We start from the raw sequence: 19425 nt of genomic DNA on the forward strand, positions 1-19425 counted from the left end.
TGTATTTTTGGTAGTCTAAGTAAACCCTCTATGCTCAATCTTCTTGGATAATCTAAGGGAAAAAGCTTCCATCACCGACCGCACATTGGCTGGCCTTCAGTTGGTAAAACCCTTGATGTCCCCCCTGCCCACTGGGAAGAAAACCCAACTTTGACCTTGCGGCAAGGGACACCACTGTGGGTTTCGAACTTGTGATGTCCCATCAACTTGGTGACATTCACAAGTCCCCTACCAGATGTGCAGGGCCCTTGTGGTCTCCACTCAATCTTTATCATATAGCTGAATCCACGCACTCATTGTGCATCTGGGTGTTTTCAGATAGGCTTTGTCACTTTTGTGTTGTTGGGGCAATCACAAAGCAATGAGGCTGGGCTGGTGCAGCCCATGTTGGTCAGACCATTCCCAGGCAGAAGGCTTTGATAGGAGTAAAATGCCACTGTTGTTTTAAGCCAAGTTGCTCAAGGAGTTGATTTTGAACTGCCATAAAATTGATGTAAGAACTTCATTAGGTTCAGAGAAGCTGCATCAAGTCTTCAAGCCACATGCATGCAAGTTCAGGCCTGGGTCTAACCATGGATCAAAATATGTTGGTGTTTCAACCTGGGTATGAAGAATTAACCCATATTGTAAGATCCAAATATTATATATCTGAATCTAGTTGGATCTAGGTCAGAATCAGACCCGGGTCGTGTTTACCTTGTTTTGCATGAAAATCATCAAATTCTACCCATTTTTGAGATGTCCAATATCAATGGGACTCAGATTGTAGTAGGATCTGAGAATTTACTGCAATATCCAAATTAGTTCCGGCCATAAACAGACCCACTCTTCAGAAGGCAAATAGAGGGTCCCAACCCTTTTAGCAACTGTGACAAGAGGGAGTGATCGATCCCATGCCAGGCAGCAGGCAGGTGGCCCCTGGGCTGGGCCTAGTTTTCGAAAGGCCCGAGCTGAACCAGGCTTAACCCTAACCTGACAAAATCTCGGGTATGGTTTGTGAGACTCATACCAGACTTGGGTCCAAACCCGTTTATCTGATTAAGATCTGAGTTTTTTCAATGTAAAATAGTTCAAAAATATTATTTTACCGGGTATGGAATGCATACGGCTCGTGTAATCCTTATAGGACCCAGGTATGGCTGTTCTTATGGTGGTGGACCTGAGTCCAGACCCGGTACAAGCACCTAAGAGTCAGATCTGGGTTCATACCCACCTGGGTGCAAACCAGGTCCCACCTGTTTGCACCCTAGTTGTATGTAGGAGCGTCAATGGATCAGACATTCAACAGATCTGGGTGGGATTGGACATAGAACTGACTTTGATGTGATGTTACTGGTCCAGACATGGGCCAGATCAGAAATGTCATAGGAAAAAACATACCTATGTCCCATAAGGATTACATAAACCAGACTGGGTTCATATCTGAAAAAAAATAACATTTTTTTAATGCTTTTTACATTGAAAAGTTGCAGATCCTCAATCGAAACTCAGGTCTCACCCAGGTCTGGTAAGAAATTTCATAAACCATACCCAGCTCCTAAACTTGTTGGGCCTTGTGGGTCTGCACCAAATTCTTAATTGAACCGCCTCCTTTATCACAAAAACCAGATGATATCGGATCCAAAACAGGCCGGGATCGGTCATACCCAACCCGTTGACATCCCTAGCTGTATGGACAATGCTCTGCAGCTCTGCTGAAGATCAATAGACCTCAACAAAATAATCTTTCTATAATTTCTCACACACAAGATGAACTCTCACTACTAACTCTGGACAGTCAACTGCACAGGATAATGAAAGAATAACTCAAAACTCTTAATATGAGAAGAACTAATACAACAAATATGTGGATACATAAAGCCAAGGAGTTCTTAACTCAATAGGTGATGATGCCGGTCTTGAGAATTTTATGGGATGAACTTGCAGAATCCTATATCTCTAAAGAGGACACACATGAAACAGAGAAACTTCTATCATAGAAAGGATCATATCCCTCCCGATGATTATCACAGATTCACCTGCAATAATTGAAAAAAATAGGGAGCAGAGGATAAATTTTATGTTTTATCTACAACCCTTCATCAGGTTGGAAGTTGGACTGGAAAACTTTACTAAAGAACCACCGCATGGTTGACCTATTTCTCCAACACCATTTGTTCCACGTACTGGTGACCCACAACTACTGAAGTCCAGCACCCGCCGCTCTGATCGGAAAGTCTGCAAGTAACAGAAATAAAAGCAAAGAACTTTGTTTAGGATTCTGAAGGCCCTTTGCATTGGCATGTGCAGGAATTCAAACCAAAAACCCTTAGTTAAGATACTGCAACTGAAATTCTATACATATTGGAAATGATAATTATCATAACACCATTATATTAGTGAAGCTGCTCCATCCAAGTATTTTAAGCGAAAGGTAACCAATCCCAGGCAATTATAGATAAAGTAACCAAGCCAGGGGTCAAATAAGTTAGCTTGAGTAAGACGATTGGAAGTAAAAATTATCATAACACCATTATATTAGTGAGGTTGCCACTTCCTTCTAAGTATTTTAAGAGAAATGTAACGAAGCACAGGCAATTTTTTTTTATATTTACACGGAGAAACCACCCCCAGGATCGGAGACCTAGCCACGCTGGCTTTGTCTTCCGTACTTAGGGTCGCTGTTCTCGCAGCATAAAACTCTGTGGGCTTACCCCTCACACCCAGGGAGTCATCACGCTTCGGCTTGTGCAAGGGGTGATGCCCATGAGATTTGAACCTAGACCACCTGCCTAGTGGCCTAGGTCCCATCCCACTATGCCAAACCCCTTTTGGGCCAATCCAGGGGTCAAATAAGTTAGTCTGAATTAGACTTGCAATATTTTAAGTTTCCAACCAAGGGATCCTGCATTCAAATCTAATTGAAGGGAACTGCTAGATTTGACTATCAGAAAAAAAAAAGAGCAAAAGAGGGCTGACCAAACCAGCTTGGGTATCAAAAAGTACATAAACATGATGTTAAAGGATAACTATATGCCAAAACAATCTCATCCAGAATAATTACAATAGTATCTATCATAGTTTAAAAACATAATAAACTAGTAATTTTTTAGGTAAACTCAGATGGTTGACCTGGTCCTCATATAACTGCCTTGAATTATTAGTTCTTTGACCTTTAATTACATATATTCACATTGTGCAAAAGAATTATGATGTTTAACATGGAGTTTTATTTGTTTTATGCCATGAAAATGACACAGAATCCAAGGCACGAGAAAAGACAGATAACAATGCATTTTACCAATGACAAAATAACAATTACATATACAAGTAAAAAACAATAATTTTATTTTATTAATTATCCAGAGCTCAAATGTATACAAAACCCAGTTTCACTACACACTCACACATACATCATACACACATCACACATTCATGAATACATCATATACACATCATACATACACACTATGCTCACACACCAATCACTCTCACTATTTACATAGCACAGAGACACACCTATTTAAAGGTACGAGCCTAACAGCTAGTTGGACCTCCTCCAACTAGCCATTAGACTATATCCCAACAGCTAGCTGGTCAAAAAGAAAATGACCAAGAGGATATGATTGTCCATCTTAATGACGACAAAAAAATAGAATAATAAAAGTAAAATAAATAAAAGAAAAAAACCTAATAAGACTAATCCTATACCAAACCTAAAATACATACTTGGAATACAAGATTAATAAGAAAAGAATAAATACAATGAACAAGTCCTACAAGTATACTTGAGTATACTTGCTGGCAAATACATCAATACGACACATTCCCTAACATTTTATTTATAGATTAACTTATTCTCGTGTTAATTTCACAATTGTTTACCATTTAGGCTCGTGATATTATTTTTTACATTGGACAAGCTCACTAGTTATCATTTAGTGATAGTTGATTGTGGAATCGAATAATTTATGCCCAATACTAATTGTGATACCTGATATACTGACCTAGTGACTCACAAATATGGCAAACCTCCTATGCTTTTATAGCAAATAGGCCTAGTCACCTATTTGTTATTTAAATGCTATATTTTGATGGCACATTTCTAGCATTACAAACTGTTATATATCGGATATTTTTATATATATATAATAGAAGTTAAAAGAGGCAAACCAAGGTCGCAAGTTGAGACCAAAAAGAGAATGAGTCAACGTGTTGTCAAAGACTCAAACCATGTATATTCCACAAGGATAGCTACCTGGCATTTAAGTGACTTACCATAGTGCCAGACGGTAAAGGAATAAGGTTTTCCAGCTCATTATCAGAGAATGGAATGTTCTCCTTAGAGCAACTCTGACCAGTGGTGTGTCTTGCTTTTGCCAGAGAAGATGCCAACTCAGGTTTGCCACTTGCCAGAACCTCTTCCGCTTCAACTAATGCTGCTGCGGCCTGCTCACTCATCTGTTGCATCAGTCCAAGTGCATCATAGGTTTTATGTCCTGGACTTAGGAAGTACCCTATATCCTGGATACATGTAGAACCAGAAAACTGAGATCTGTGCAGTAATATGAAAGAAAATGGCCACTAGTCAGACTCAGCACACATCACTGCTTTTGCTTTCTACTAATGAATCTACATGAGATGAGATCACCTCACGAACGCTATATGTTGCTTTAACAGCAAGAAAAATTGTTTATTAAGATAAATGGAGAAAGGAAGCAAAACTATGTACCTAAGCATACACATGCAAGATTAGAAATCAAAACCAAGTGCTCCTAATTTGCAAAGTACATGGAAGGTTAAAAAGAAACAGCAAAAATGCCAAGATTTTGACTATAAGCAATTCAAGAAGGCTTCCGGTGAAAAGAAATTCATAGAAATACATATCAAAGAAGCCAATACTGTTTTTGCAATGGACATTCAACCAGAAAAATATATAACAAACGGATCTTTTATTCTCTTAATTTTGAAAGGTGAAACAACCATACAGACATGAGCCTCATCCCTATTGGAACTAAAGCAAAAACTGCAGTCCAAGCATCATCCAAGAATCATGTACTTTTATAATCAATTTCCTAAAGGTAACAGAGTCAGTGATATCTGCAATAAAATTGTCCTAATTTCTGAATGATGCTTCTCAACATACTGAAAATGGATGTCTTACCCACAGCCTCTGGTTCTGGTTTTGATGTTGGATAGTTGGCTACAATATACAAAGAGAGGAATTTCCTCTTTTCATTCTATTTCACCACACAATTTACTTCTCCATAGGCTCATATCACAAAAAATGATGAAAACACCCATAGAAAAAATCAATCATGAAATGCCCTATAATAATGAAGCAAACAACAATAGAGTGAAATTGATTTTCTCATAATCTCCAGCACACTTTCAGAAAAGTGATGAAAACACCCATAGAAAAAATCAATCATGAGACGCCCTATAATAATGAAGCAAACAACAAATATGCTGCTAACAACAATACAGTGATTGATTTTCTCATAATCTCCAGCACACTTTCAGAAAATATATCAAAGATTGGTAAAAGAATGTGATATATAAATAAGTACCTCCAACAACCAAGGAGACTTCCAAGCAGAAGGAGAATCAAGACCTCTCCTATAACCAGGAGTATCATCGAAGCTGTCAAAAGAAAAGGATACCATTCAATACCTATACAGCATACAATGCATGGGTCCTCTAGTCAGATATGTGGATGATTTTCTAGGCTATTGTGTAAAAACTAACATAAAGTCAACAGTATCTCATCCGTACAACTGAAAAATGAATTTCTCACCACTTAAAATATTCAATTTAAAAGCAGTATAACAAAACCATGAGAGAATCAAGAATAGATGCATGTATCAACCAACAATCCAATATTCTACATGACAAAACAACAAACATGATATGCTTTGAGGAAAGAGTTCTAGTTCATTGGAATATCCAGCTACTCAGATCAGTCAAAACTGCAAAATGTGCCTAAGACATGGTTAGCATGGCATAAAATAGAACCAAACATCATCATAAATTAAACAACAGTATAAGAAAATGATAAGGCATGTGTCTGTTAAAAATGTAAATGTAAATATATATATATATGTAACTAGGTTAGTAACTAGGGTTAGTCTAGTTAGGTTAGATTTTATTTTTTTGGGTTGAGATGAGGAGGTCCAACGGCGTTGGACCCCCAACTACTCCTTTTTGGGACTCCATCTATGTGTATAAATATGGGGCAAAACCTCACCACTTGTAATGCTTCTTGCATTGGTTCATTATCAATAAAATTATTATTTTTTAACTCTTGTGTTAACCACCTTTGGTGGATTTGGTGTGTGAGACCATGGCTTTTGTGTATTCTTTTGGTGCTTTGGTAAAACTCTTTTGAGATTTCATTTTGATGATTTGAACATCTTCGGACGAACTCGTTTTCTTACATAGTATAAGAGCTTAGTGATCAAGCTGATTTTATTTTTAGTGCATTGGGAAGTGTAATACTCAAATTTTGAAAGAGTTGAAGCCTCTTTTGCAAAACCTATTCAAGTGCTTGTAAGAACATGATTGTGTTTCAAGAAAATGATTGGTGGCGCTCACTTTGTGGAGGAGTGTTCGTGCTCTTAATTGGTGGTGCTCGCTTAGTGGATGGGTCCGATCCGGAACTCAAACTAATTCTTACTAAGGTAGAAGGTAAAAAAGTACCACTTACAGAGGTTGAAAAGACCAATGCTATGGTCACCTACGAGAAAAAATGGAAAGAATGGAGAATAGGGCATACCAAAATAATGTTTTAGCTCGTTAGTAGTGTTGTAGTCTTGCCAGATTTGAACATGCAAATAAGGCATGGGACTATCTTAAGATAATGTACTCTCTTAAAGATATTGCACATGTGTGCAACTTGCAATACAAAATTTGTACTGTCAAGAAGTGTTCTAGTCTTACCAAATTTTAGCATGCAAATAAAGCATGGGACTATTTTAAGAGAATGTACTCTCTTAAAGACATTTCACATGTGTGCAACTTGCAAGACCAAATTCGTACTATGACTAATGGAAAAAGAAGTATTAGATAATACTTTAGTGAGTTTTCCGATCTTTAGAATGAGTTGGCTTTTCTTGAGCCTAGATGGCATTGTCCCTAAAATATAGAACCCTGTCAAAGATAAATTGATGTGGAGCATTTCTATCAATTCATCAATGGCCTAAGACCGGAGTTTGAGTCTACAAAATCGGCTTCTCTTCATAGAGGAAAAGTTTCTTCTATTGAAAATACAATTGAAGAGCTAAGTATGGAGGAAAATATTCTTAAAAAGAAGACTTATAAGAGTGATGATGACTCGGTTATAGTTGTATCTATGTCGGGAAACCATGTCTATACTTACAAACCACCACATTATGAAAGACCAAACAATAATTACTATGAAAAGCAAGGCAATGAGTTTGAAAAAAAATTAATTATTTGTTATTATTGTCGCAAACCGGGACATGTCAAAACTTATTGCCCTAAGTTGAAGAGACCTTATGAAGAAAATGTTGTTTCGATTGCACAAGAATCAAGTGAATTCAAAACTACGCAAGAATCCACCATTGGGAACATGTCCTTAACTCAACTTCTACAAGCTCTTCAAATCTTATTCAAATGAGCTTTTTCAATTGGAGTCACGGTCTCTTCTGTTGACATCTCTGATCCCGGTAAATTTTTTTGGCTTCTTGACTCAGGTGCCCCATTTCATATGACACCAAATGGTGATATTTTATTCGAATGTCATAACTCAAGCAGGTAAATGTATTTACTGTTGATGGGACATCTCCTGAGATAAAGAGAATAGAAAATTTTAAAAATATCTCTTAAAACTCAAAAAAAAATCTATTTCAAAAATTAGATATATTCCTAAATTAAATTTAAATCTTTTATCTGTCTCTTAATTATTTGACCATAGGTATAATGTTTTTTCCTCTATTGGTTGTGGAGTATAAGATCGCCAGTCATGGAAACTGATTAGAAAAGGTCATAGAGAAGGAGGTTTATACTACATGGATATTTTGGAAATACCAAAGAATACTTTTTGTTATAATGTTCAGAAACTATATTTGGATTTATGGCATAGAAATCTTGGTTATCCTAATGTATCCAAAATTCAACATTTTTCAAATATGAAAAAAAATTGTAATCTTGAAAATTTTACATGTGAAGATTGTATTCTTGGTAAAATGAAAAGATTGTCATTTCAAGAAAGAAGTTTTGTTTCCACATGACCACTTGAGTTAATACATTCAGATGTTTAGGGCCAGCACATATTTGTATTTATTTCTTTAAACACAAATATGAAGTTTTTTATATTTTCAAATATTTCACAATTTGGTTAAAAATAAGTTTCAAAATGATATCTCTATCTTTTACACTGATTCAGAGAGAGAATTTTTATAAAAAGAATTTAAAGATTATCTAGAATTAAACGGTATCACACATCAAAAAACGTGTCCTTACACTCTATAACAAAATGGTTTAGCCGAAAAGAAACATAGGCATATCATATGATCATCACTAAAGGGAACACGCAGGGAGTTGAACATATTAAGAAGCTTCTCAAAATACATTTTGAAATGACTGATTTGGGTTTCTTAAAATATTTTCTTGGTATTTAAGTTGCTTATTCTTCTAGAAGGTATTTATTAACTCAATCTAAATTTACTCTAGATATTGTTATTAGGTCAGAAATTTCAGATGACAAGAAGGTTGACATTCCCTAAGTTATTAATGTCAAAATGAAAATTAATGATGGAGAACCACTTAAGAACCCGACACCATACAGACACCTTATTTGGGCGCTATCTTACCTTTCAATTACGAGACCTGACATAGCGCATGCAGTTCACGTAACTAGCCAGTTTCAGCATGCTTCCACCTTTGTTCATATGAGGATGGTTTTACGCATTATTAGATATATCAAGACTTTCATTTATCGAGGTCTTTTCTTACCTATTTCTTCATCTTTAGATTTAACTACTTATATTGATGCTGATTGGGGGAGGTGATCCCAATAACCGACACTCAACCACGAGTTTTTGTGTTTTCTTAGGCGATTCATTGATCTCGTGGCGGTGTAAGACACAACAAAAGGTTTCTCTCCTCAACTGAAGCAGAATATTGAGTCATGGCTACAATCACTATGGAGATGATCTGGCTAAGAAGATTGTTGGTTGGCATTGGAGTTCAGATTAAAAGAGCATTACGAATGTGTTGTGACAAAAAAAGTTTCATCTACATTGTCAGCAATCGAACCTTCCATGAACGAACAAAACACATTGAGATGGACTATCAATACATGGTACTATTGATCTTCTCTATGTTACTTCAGAATATCTATTGGTAGATTTCTTCACCAAACCTCTCATTACTACTAGATTTCACTTTCTCTTAAACAAACTTTCGGTTATCCAACCATAAGTTTGAGGGAATGTGTTAAAAATCTAAATATACACATGTATATATATAGGGTTAGTCTAATTAGGTTAGATTTTATTTGTTTTGGGGCGTTCTTTACTGAGCGACGCGTTGTACTCTATAGGCCCGGATGCAGTGATAAATGGGCAAGAGTTGCTAGGTCGTTGCCCAGAAGCGACGTGTCACACCGGCGCACGAGTGTGGTGTCAAATAGGCAAGGGTTCCCTCACTTTGTTGGACGGGTAGGGTAAAGAAGATAGTTCAAGACCATAAAATTATGGTTAGCCACTTGGAACATAGGGTCTTTAACTGGTAAGTTGGTAGAGTTAGTAGATGTTATGTGTAAGAGAAAGATGAATATTTTATGTATACAAGAGACCAAATGGATAGGTGAGAAAGCAAAAGTGATAGAACTTTGGAGATATAAGATTTGGTATACAGGAATAAATAGGAATAGGAATGGAGTAGGGATTGTTATTAGTCGTGAGTTTATAGATAACATAGTTGAGGTCCGTAGGAAGGGTGATAGGATTTTACTTATTAAATTAGTATTAGGTACGGATATTATTAATATTATTAGTGTTTATATACCTCAAGTAGGTTTTGATGATTCCATTAAGCATCAATTTTGAGAAGATTTAGATAGAGTAGTACAAAGGATATCTTATAAAGAAAAGATTTTCATCGGCGGTGACCTTAATGGACATGTAGGCATTAGTAGGGATGGATTTGAGAGTATCCATGGAGGCTATGGTATAGGAGAAAGAAACAAAAGTGGAGAAAGGATTTTAGATTTTGGTTTGTCCTATGATATGATATTAGCAAACACTTGGTTTAGGAAGAGGGAGTCTCACCTAGTAACATTTAAAAGTGGGGTTAATACGAGTCAGATACATTTTTTCCTACTTAGAAAGAGAGATAAGGGTTGTTGCATCGATTGTAAGGTTATACTGGGAGAAAGTGTAGCTATACAACATAGAGTCTTAATTTTAGATCTTAGAATTAGAAAATGCCGCAAAAGGGATAGACATAGGATAGATCCTAGAATTAAGTGGTGGGCACTGAAAGGAGCTAAACAAGGAATGTTTGTAGAGTAGGTAGTTAAGGAAGTTGATTGGTGTCTCGAGGAGGATTCAGAATCAATGTGGAATAAGATAGCGGGTGGCATGAGAAAGATGGCTGATTAGGTATTGGGTGAGTCTAAAGGCGGTGCACCGCTAGGTAAGGATACATCATGGTGGAACGAGGATGTCAAATTAGCTATTAAGGTTAAAAAAGAGTGTTATAGAAATCTAAGTAAAAGTCGTGATAATGAGAATTTGGAGAAGTACATGATAGCAAAGAAGGAAGCTAAAAAAGTAGTTCGAAACGCGAGGGATAAGGTATATAAGGAGGTTTATGACAAGTTGGATACCAAAGAGGGAGAGAAGGATATTTATAGGCTTGCAAAGATGAGAGATAGGAAATTGAGGGATTTGGGTATGGTTAGATGTATCAAAGATGAAACGCAAAGGGTTTTAGTCAAAGATAAGGAGATTAAGGAGAGATGGAAAGATTATTTTGATAAGCTATTTAATGGAAGTCATGCTCAGGATCTTGGAGACTTCTTCATTCCTTTTTATGAGATGAATCGTGACTTCATGCGCAAGATTCAAAAGAAAGAAATTACAGAAGCTTTGAAGAAAATGAAATCAAGAAGGGCAGTTGGCCCAGATGGTATACCTATCGAGGCTTGGAAATGCTTGGGTGAGAAAGGTTTAGAATGGCTGACAAATCTTTTTAACAAGATTTAACGGACAAATAAGATGCCTAATGAGTGGAGGAAGAGTACTTTAGTGCCTCTATATAAGAATAAGGGTTATATACAAGATTGCACAAACTATCATGGTATAAAACTCATGAGTCATACTATGAAACTTTGGGAGAGGGTGATTGAGTATAGGTTGAGGAAGATTGTCATGATATCGGAGAATCAATTTGGTTTTATGCCTGGAAGATCAACTATGGAAGCTATACATCTTCTTAGACAACTTATTGAGAGATATATAGAGAGGAACAAAGATTTGCATATGGTTTTTATTGATTTGGAAAAGGCATACGATAGAGTACCTAGGGATGTTCTCTGGTGGACAATGATGAAGACAGGTGTTTCTCTCAAGTACATTAGTATAATTAAAGATATGTACGAAGGAGTAGTAACCAATGTCCGCACTTGTGGAGGGGTGACAACCAATTTTCCTATAATGGTTGGGTTACATCAAGGATCTGCATTAAGCCCTTTCCTATTTGCTATAGTGATGGATGAGCTTACAAGATCAATTCAAGAAAATGTGTCGTGTTGTATGTTGTTTGCTGATGATATTGTTTTGATTGATGAGTCTAGAGCTGGGGTTAATGCTAAGCTAGAATTATGGAGACAGACATTGGAAGCAAGAGATTTTAAGTTGAGCAAGAGTAAGACAGAATATATGGAATGTCGGTTTAGTAAGCAACGAAGTAGTGATGGGAGTGTAGTGAAGCTTGGTGAGCAAGAAATATCGGTGGATGACTGTTTCAAATATTTGGGATCTATCATTCAAAAGTATGAAGAAATTGATGAAGATGTAAATCATAGGATAAAGGTTGGGTGGATGAAATGGAAAAGTGCAACTGGAGTGTTGTGCGATCGTAGAATGCCATTGCGGTTGAAGGGGAAAGTTTTATAGGACAACAATTAGGCCCGCTTTACTATATGGTACGGAATGTTGGGCTGCCAAGAGACATCATATTTAAAAAATGAGTGTAGCTGAGATGCGGATGCTTAGATGGATGTGTGGAAATACAATAAAAGATAAGATTTGAAACGAGGAGATACGTAAGAAGGTAGGTGTTGCATCCATTAAAAATAAGATGAGAGAGAATCGTTTACGGTGGTTTGGACATATTCGACGAAGGCCTAATAATACTCCAGTTAGAAGAATGGAGAAATGGAAAAATATATTAGTTAAAAGAGGTCGGGGTAGTCCTAAGAAGACTTGGATGGAGATGATAGGAAAGGATATGAATGCTTTGAACCTCACCGAGGACATGGCATTGGATAGAAATGATTGGAGGAGAAGGATTCATGTGGAAGACCTAGAATGATTTTCTTTTTTGGTTCATATCACCGACCCCAATTGTTTTGGGATGAAGGCGTAGTTGTTGTTGTTGGTTGAGATGACTAGTCAACACTTGTTGACTAGGCAAAATTAAGAGTCGTTGGAGGTTGGACCCCCAACAACTCCTTTTTGGTACTCATTCTTGTGTATAAATATGGGGCAAAACCCCACCATTTGTAATGCTTCTTACATTGGTTCATTATCAATAAAATTATTATTTTTTAAATCTCGTGTTAACCACTTTTGGTGGATTTGGTGTGTGAGCCCATTTCGTGGCTTTTGTGTATTCTTTTGGTGCTTTGGTGGAACTCTTTTGAGTGTCCACTTTGATGATTCGGTGAACATCTTCGGAGGAACTCGTTTTCTTAAAGTGTCTAGTGGGCAACCTAAAAACAAGGGCATAGTAGGCAGCATGATCTCATAGATGGTTTCATGTTCCTCAAAAGATAAAAATTGTGCAGACAGAATAACGTACAAGCATTTTTTTATTCTCAAACAATATTTATCATGGCATCATTTTCTGTTCCAACTCATTCAGAAACCAGTACAGGTCATCATTGTGACGATCATATAGTGTTGCTCAAGAAGAATCTATGTTTATGCTTGATTATGGATTCCAGCATAACTTTCAACCCTCCATTGTTAAGTCTGTCAAAGGCTATTCCACAAGAACTGGAAGAACTTTTCCAAAAATTTGTTTTTGTATTTTCCCTTTTCTTTTATATTAACCTACATGATGTAACCTTGTTCAGATACAGAAAACTGCAATTGACACCCATAATGCCATAAATTATGCTTCATTTCAATAAATGCTTTGCAAAATCAAGGCATAACTTAATCTTCATCAGGGCAATAACAGAAGAAGATAGCAACACCAAAACTGGGATCATTCTATTCTATAAATATTATCACCATGAACATATTGCAGTTATGAAGCTTTCCTCATCTACAATAAGTATCACCCTTAATCACTTTGATCGCCCCCCATTTTCCCTTGTAACATATTTATATATTAGCGAAATGATATTGAATCTATGGCCATTTCGATCAGCTAAAATGCTGAATGGCCTGTACAAATTTTTCTGCTACACTAGATTTCCACATACAGAGAAAAAAAATTATACTCATCTCCATAATCAAATGAATGCCAGTTTCATTCACCTATTAGATGCTTACGGTCATGTGAAGTTTTCTGCCATAATTGATTTCCACATACAAACAGAAAAATTTACACGCATCTTCACAATTCTCAAACAAAATCAACAATATGAGTAAGCATAAAAAGGATGTACACATCAAAACAAAAGTTAGACCACATTAGCAGTAGCCACATCACTCACATGCTGAGGTTCGCAATGTCATAATTGTTGTGTGGCCCACCCTCTTCATACCGTTGCAAACTTGACGAGGTTACGCAACACCGTAAAGATGAACGTGGGGCCGAATGCTGGTCTTTCTTTCTTTCACTAATGCTTGGTGAGACAAAACAATTTAATCTTGATCTTGCAGATGTACACTCTAATGGAACATCAGAACTAACTACTAACTTCTCTGATATTCTAGTAGACTGTGATTTTGGTGTTTTAGATGCAGAATTGAAAGCCTTTGTCAGCTGATCTCCACCACCAATAGGGGATGATAACTGTAAGTCATTCAGGTTGTGTTCCACAAGAACTCCAGATAACTGTATTTAAAGCAAACCCCATCAAAATTTACAACAAAAAGCCTCTGAAATCTAAGCCTATGAGAAAAATGATAAATCCATTGGAGATACATAAGTTACAGGGATTTTAGCCCAAGAAAAAATAAAAGAGTACACCAATGATAAAGCAAACGTTTCATCATCTGGGAGTTTATAAAAATGCTCCATTAGGAATTTCTCATGAACTGCAAAGGAAAACCAAGATTATCCCAGATGATATGAAATCTTTTCACATCATTGGTTAATATCACAATAATATGATTTTGAGGGTAATAAGCAATTTTTGATACAGCGCTTTATTGGAGTTGACATCGATAACAAAATATCGACATAATCTGAAAGTACTGCTGATGTCTATCAGTGTAAAATAAACCACAATTTTAGAAAGGAAAAATCTCAGAAAGTGGATCCAAGGCAAAGCAACTTCCAAGAACTGAAAAAAAAAGGAAATGAGAAAGAATGAAAAAGAATAATACTTACTAATTGAACTTTTTCACTCGCATCAAACTCGTTAAGTGCACCTGCAGAGCTGTTCACCGGCTTTATCTCATCTTGCAAACTACATAGTTCATCAAGTGAACTGCCTCTAACAACACCCGGGTCATCTTCTTTCTCAGCAGAGACCTTTAGTTTGGAGATCACTGCTTTCCTTTTATAGTAATGAGGAGACATAAAGGATTCTTCAATTGAACAAAGAGAAGATATACCATTCTGAGCATTCTCATTTTCATCTGAAAGTGGATCTGCAAGGTAGCTTTCATGTCTATGTATTGGTGAAGTACAGCCATTAATTGTTTCTTTTCCCAGTTGTGCTTCACTCTTATGTTCTTTCATAGGGGTTGTTAATAGTTCACGCTGTCGTTTCTTCAAGATAGAAGGTGGGCATATAAAGTTTTTAGCAGAACTCCTTAAAAGTACATCAGGACTTCTGGTTTGAGGAGGTGAATCCCACAATCTGAATGGTGAACAATTAACAGAGAACATCATCTGACGAATACCAAATGGGCTGTAAGCCTGTTCCAGGTCACCACCAGATGGGATGAGATCACAGTTCACTAGTGGAATTTCCAAGCTAGGAAAATGAGGAGGTTCATAGAAGAGAGATCCTGTATCTTCAGTTACCACCTGTGAAGAAGAGGTGGCCTTCAAGTCATTGGAACCAGGATTGTCCAGTTGGATATGCTTTGAAATTGGCAACCTTTTGTTTTTCTCAACATTTGGAGAATCCTTCAGCTGATTACCACCTTTAGGTGAAGTTCCAATGCCATTAGCACATACAAGAACATCATAATCAGACATAACATTTTCCAACTTGTTGTTGTTTCCAACTCCAGCAGTCAAATAATTATTATACATAATATCAGTGATGCCTGAATCAGCTGAAACACCATGATTGGAAGAGCTCCCCAGCTCATCGCAGCTAGTTGAATGATAATTGCGTAAACATGAAGCTAAAATGTTCCCAGCATCAGATGTTCTGAAGACGTATTGGCTTGCAAATGGTTCACTGCAGCCAAGAAAGCTGACACTTGCATGTCCTTCTGTGTGACTGCTTGAAGAAAAGGTCTCGACCTCAGAGAAGGTACTTCTAATATGACCATCTGATAAATTGGAGACCTTCTCATCTTGATCAGAACCCACAAGCATGTTACAAGATGATGCACCTGTGTTACGTCCCTCAGAACATGGCAATTCATTTGCATGGGCATCATTAGTGCATGGCATCCAACCATCTGAGAACTTAAAAGGATCATGCGACATCTGAACAACATCCAAGGGAACAGATTTAGGGAAGTCTTCAGAGTTCAACTTGTGAACTTCATTCACAAAATCTCCAGAATTCTGCGGCAAATTTCTTTTGCTAGTAGTAGCATTAACAGCCACTTCACTGGAGGATATATCAGACACAGTGCACACAGGTGCTCCATGAGAAAATCCATGAATCACCTTAGAATGTTGATAGACAGCATCATGCACTTCCCTTGAGTTTTTTTCACTGCCTACTTTAACATGGTCTATTGTTTCTTTTGCAACTTGGACTGAAGCTGCAGTCTTAAACTCCTGTGGACCAGAGGAGTAGCCTCCAATGGATGCTGATCCCCGACTACAGTCTGACAACTCATTAACAGCTACCTCATAATTGGAACTGTCGAATCCCAAACTGTGCTGGTTGACAAGAGAAGTTGATGAAATGCACTTTGCTGCAGATTCTGTCATAGGCAAGCTATGGAACTGATTAAGCCTGTCTGATGCCAAGTATGAATCAAGTTTCTTTTTAACAGAGCTGTTCCAATGATTCTTTATTGCATTGTCTGTCCTGAAAATGATAAAATCAAAATAGTAAATCAGTGGTTGATTCATCAATTACACTAATAAAGGAAATTTCTGGAATGGAAAACAAAAACACGCAGGTGATCGGACGACAGGCAGAAAGGGTGGCATCTGTTTAGGATTAAAACCAAAAGATCAAAGTTAATAAATGACGTACGGTAGACATGTTATAGATGCCAGATACTTGTACGTAATTACATAATACAGGTACTGTAGGTTTCTTTAATGCCAGAACATTAAATATATGCACAATTATTAGCACTTGTTATTTCCCTCAGTACCCTGTGGACATAATCCCTAATAGAGACTTTTGAGAAAAACAAAGCTGAGACAAACACCATCAGTATATCTGTTAAAATATGTAATCTCATATAATATCTCATATGTAATCTCATAGACATGTAATGTTTTATCTCCTTTTTAGTTAGGATTTTTCGTTTAATTAATTCTAGTTAAAATACAACTAGAATTAGCCAAACCAGTCCATCATTGGACTGATTTGGCCTTTACCTTTTTGACTAGTCAAAAAGGTACCTTTTTGACCAAGTCAAAAAGGTAAATCCAAAAAGAGTTGTTGGACTCCCCAACAGCTCTATTAGAGCCGTTGGAGAGTCCAACAGCTCTCTTAAGGCTTCTCTCTTACCTCTCTATAAATATGGGGCTATTCCCCTTGTAAAGACTTACTCTTGTTTTGGGTTTTTATCTCAAATCAATAAAATTGTTTATTTTTCATTTTTATACCCGTTTCGGGTTGTGTGTATTCTTAAGTTCTCTTTGTGAACCTTTGTGGTTCTTATGGTGTATCTGTGAGAACTTGTTGAGAGACATTTGTTGTAGCGTATTTTTCACTTTCTTACATGGTATCAGAGCAAGGTCGGTGGACGTGTATTGGGAAGCGTGTCATGCAACTACTCTTCAAGAAAGTGAAGTCTCTTTGAAGGAGTGCTCGTGTGTAGCCTTGAAGGGCGTGGAAGGCTACTTATTTTCGATCTTTGTGGTCAAAATATTCCTCTTCCCACTTGCTTTTCTTCTTCCCCTCTCATTCCCAAGCTTGTAAAATGGATGACAATGATAATGTCACCATTAAGTCCATAAAACTCAACGATTCAAACTATGTAACATGGGATTCAATCATGAAGCATCTTATTTGGGGAAAGGGTCTGTGGGGCTTAGTTGATGGAACCGATAAGGAACCTAAACTAACGCTCACTAAAGAAGAGGGTGGAAGAGAAGTACCTCTTTTGGAGGTGGAAAAAACTAAGGCCATCTCCACATATGAAAAGGAATGGAAAGAATGGAGAATGGGTCACGCCAAGATCATGTCTTGGCTAATTTCTAGTGTAGACATAAAGAAGTGTTCAAGTCTCGCAAAATTTGAACATGCTAATGATGCATGGGAATATCTTAAGAGAATGTATTCTCTTAAAGATATTGCTCATATATGTAACTTACAAGAAAAGGTTCGGAATATGGTTCAAGGAGAGAGAAATATTAGAGAATACTACAATAGCTTATCCGAACTATGGGAAGAGTTGGCTCTTCTTGAACCAAAGTGGCATTGTCCACAAGACATTGAGCTTCGCCAAAATCAAGTAAATGCGGAGCATTTTTTTTAATTTATAAATGGGTTGAGACCCGAATTTGAATCAACCAAGTCCGCTCTTCTACATCGGGGAAATGTTCCCTCTATTGAAGATACCATTGAAGAGCTAAGTATGGAAGAAAATAGACTCAAGAAACGAGTCGACAAAAGTGATGATGATACAGTTTTAGCTGTATCTAGACCAGGTAATCACATTCGCACATACAAACCTCCACATATTGGGAGAATAAACAATGAAAGGCAAGGAGGCGATTTTGAAAGGAGAAAAGTTATTTGTTATTATTGTCATGAACCCGGACATGTTAAAACTTACTGTCCAAAGTTGAAAAAATCTTATGAGAAGAAGGTAGCTGTTGTTGAATCAAAAGAATCAAATGAGACATCCATTGGAAACATGTCCCTGTCTCAGTTGGTGGAGGCTCTACAACCTCTTCTTAAAGGAACTTCTCCCTCAACTGGAGTTGCGATCTCTTCTGTTGGCACCTCCGATCCAAGTAAACCCCTATGGCTTATTGACTCTGGTGCTTCTTTTCACATGACACCAAATTTAAAATTACTGTCGCATTGTTATGACTCAAGTGGATCGAGTGTTTTTACTGCGGATGGAACATCCCTTGAGATAAAAGGAATAGGAAATTTCGAAAATAACTCTCAAAACTCAAAAGGATTTTGTGTTCCAAAGATTAGATATATCCCCAAACTTAATCTAAATCTCTTATCTGTTTCTCAATTAACTGATCATGGGTGTAATGTTTCCTTCTCTTCTCATGATTGTCAAGTACAGGATCACCAGTCAGGGAAGCTGATTGGGGAAGGCCATAGAGAAGGAGGCTTATATTACATGGATTTTTTGGAATTACCCAAGAAAACATTATGCTGCAATGTTCAAAAAGTAGGCTTGGATCTTTTACACCAAAGATTTGGTCACCCTTGTATATCCAAGCTTCAGTACTTTTCAAACATGGAAAAAAATTGTAATTTTGAAACTTTCACTTGTGAAAAATGTATTCTTGGAAAAATGAAACGACTAGCATTTCAAGAAAGAACTTTTGTCTCCACTCGACCACTTGAATTAATTCACTCTGATGTTTGGGGTCCTGCACCAGTTACGTCAAAATGTGGGGTTTTATACTATGTAATTTTCGTGGATGACTTTACATGATATACCTGGATTTACTTTCTCAAACACAAATTTGAAGTGTTCTCTTTTTTCCAAATATTTCATAATATGG

The 19425-nt window shown here is 37.0% G+C and overlaps 1 protein-coding gene across 1 annotated transcript in view; it reads right to left on the reverse strand.

Moving 5' to 3' along the window:
• Positions 1 to 1747: 1747 nt before the first annotated feature.
• Positions 1748 to 19425, reverse strand: part of LOC149831709 (transcription factor MYB3R-1-like) — a 49473-nt gene continuing 31795 nt past the window's right edge. The window contains exons 3-8 of the mRNA XM_090012180.1: positions 14740 to 16576; positions 13898 to 14241; positions 5550 to 5622; positions 4258 to 4503; positions 2136 to 2217; positions 1748 to 2018 (exon numbers count right to left, since the gene is read on the reverse strand). Of these exons, the coding sequence (XP_089868306.1) occupies positions 1939 to 2018; positions 2136 to 2217; positions 4258 to 4503; positions 5550 to 5622; positions 13898 to 14241; positions 14740 to 16576 (2662 nt within the window). The 3' untranslated portion in view covers positions 1748 to 1938. The remainder of the gene's footprint in view (positions 2019 to 2135; positions 2218 to 4257; positions 4504 to 5549; positions 5623 to 13897; positions 14242 to 14739; positions 16577 to 19425) is intronic.

The sequence above is a fragment of the Nuphar pumila genome, chromosome 7 (assembly GCF_984573655.1).
Source record: "Nuphar pumila chromosome 7, dmNupPumi1.hap1.1, whole genome shotgun sequence".
In the NCBI taxonomy this organism is placed as follows: domain Eukaryota; kingdom Viridiplantae; phylum Streptophyta; class Magnoliopsida; order Nymphaeales; family Nymphaeaceae; genus Nuphar; species Nuphar pumila.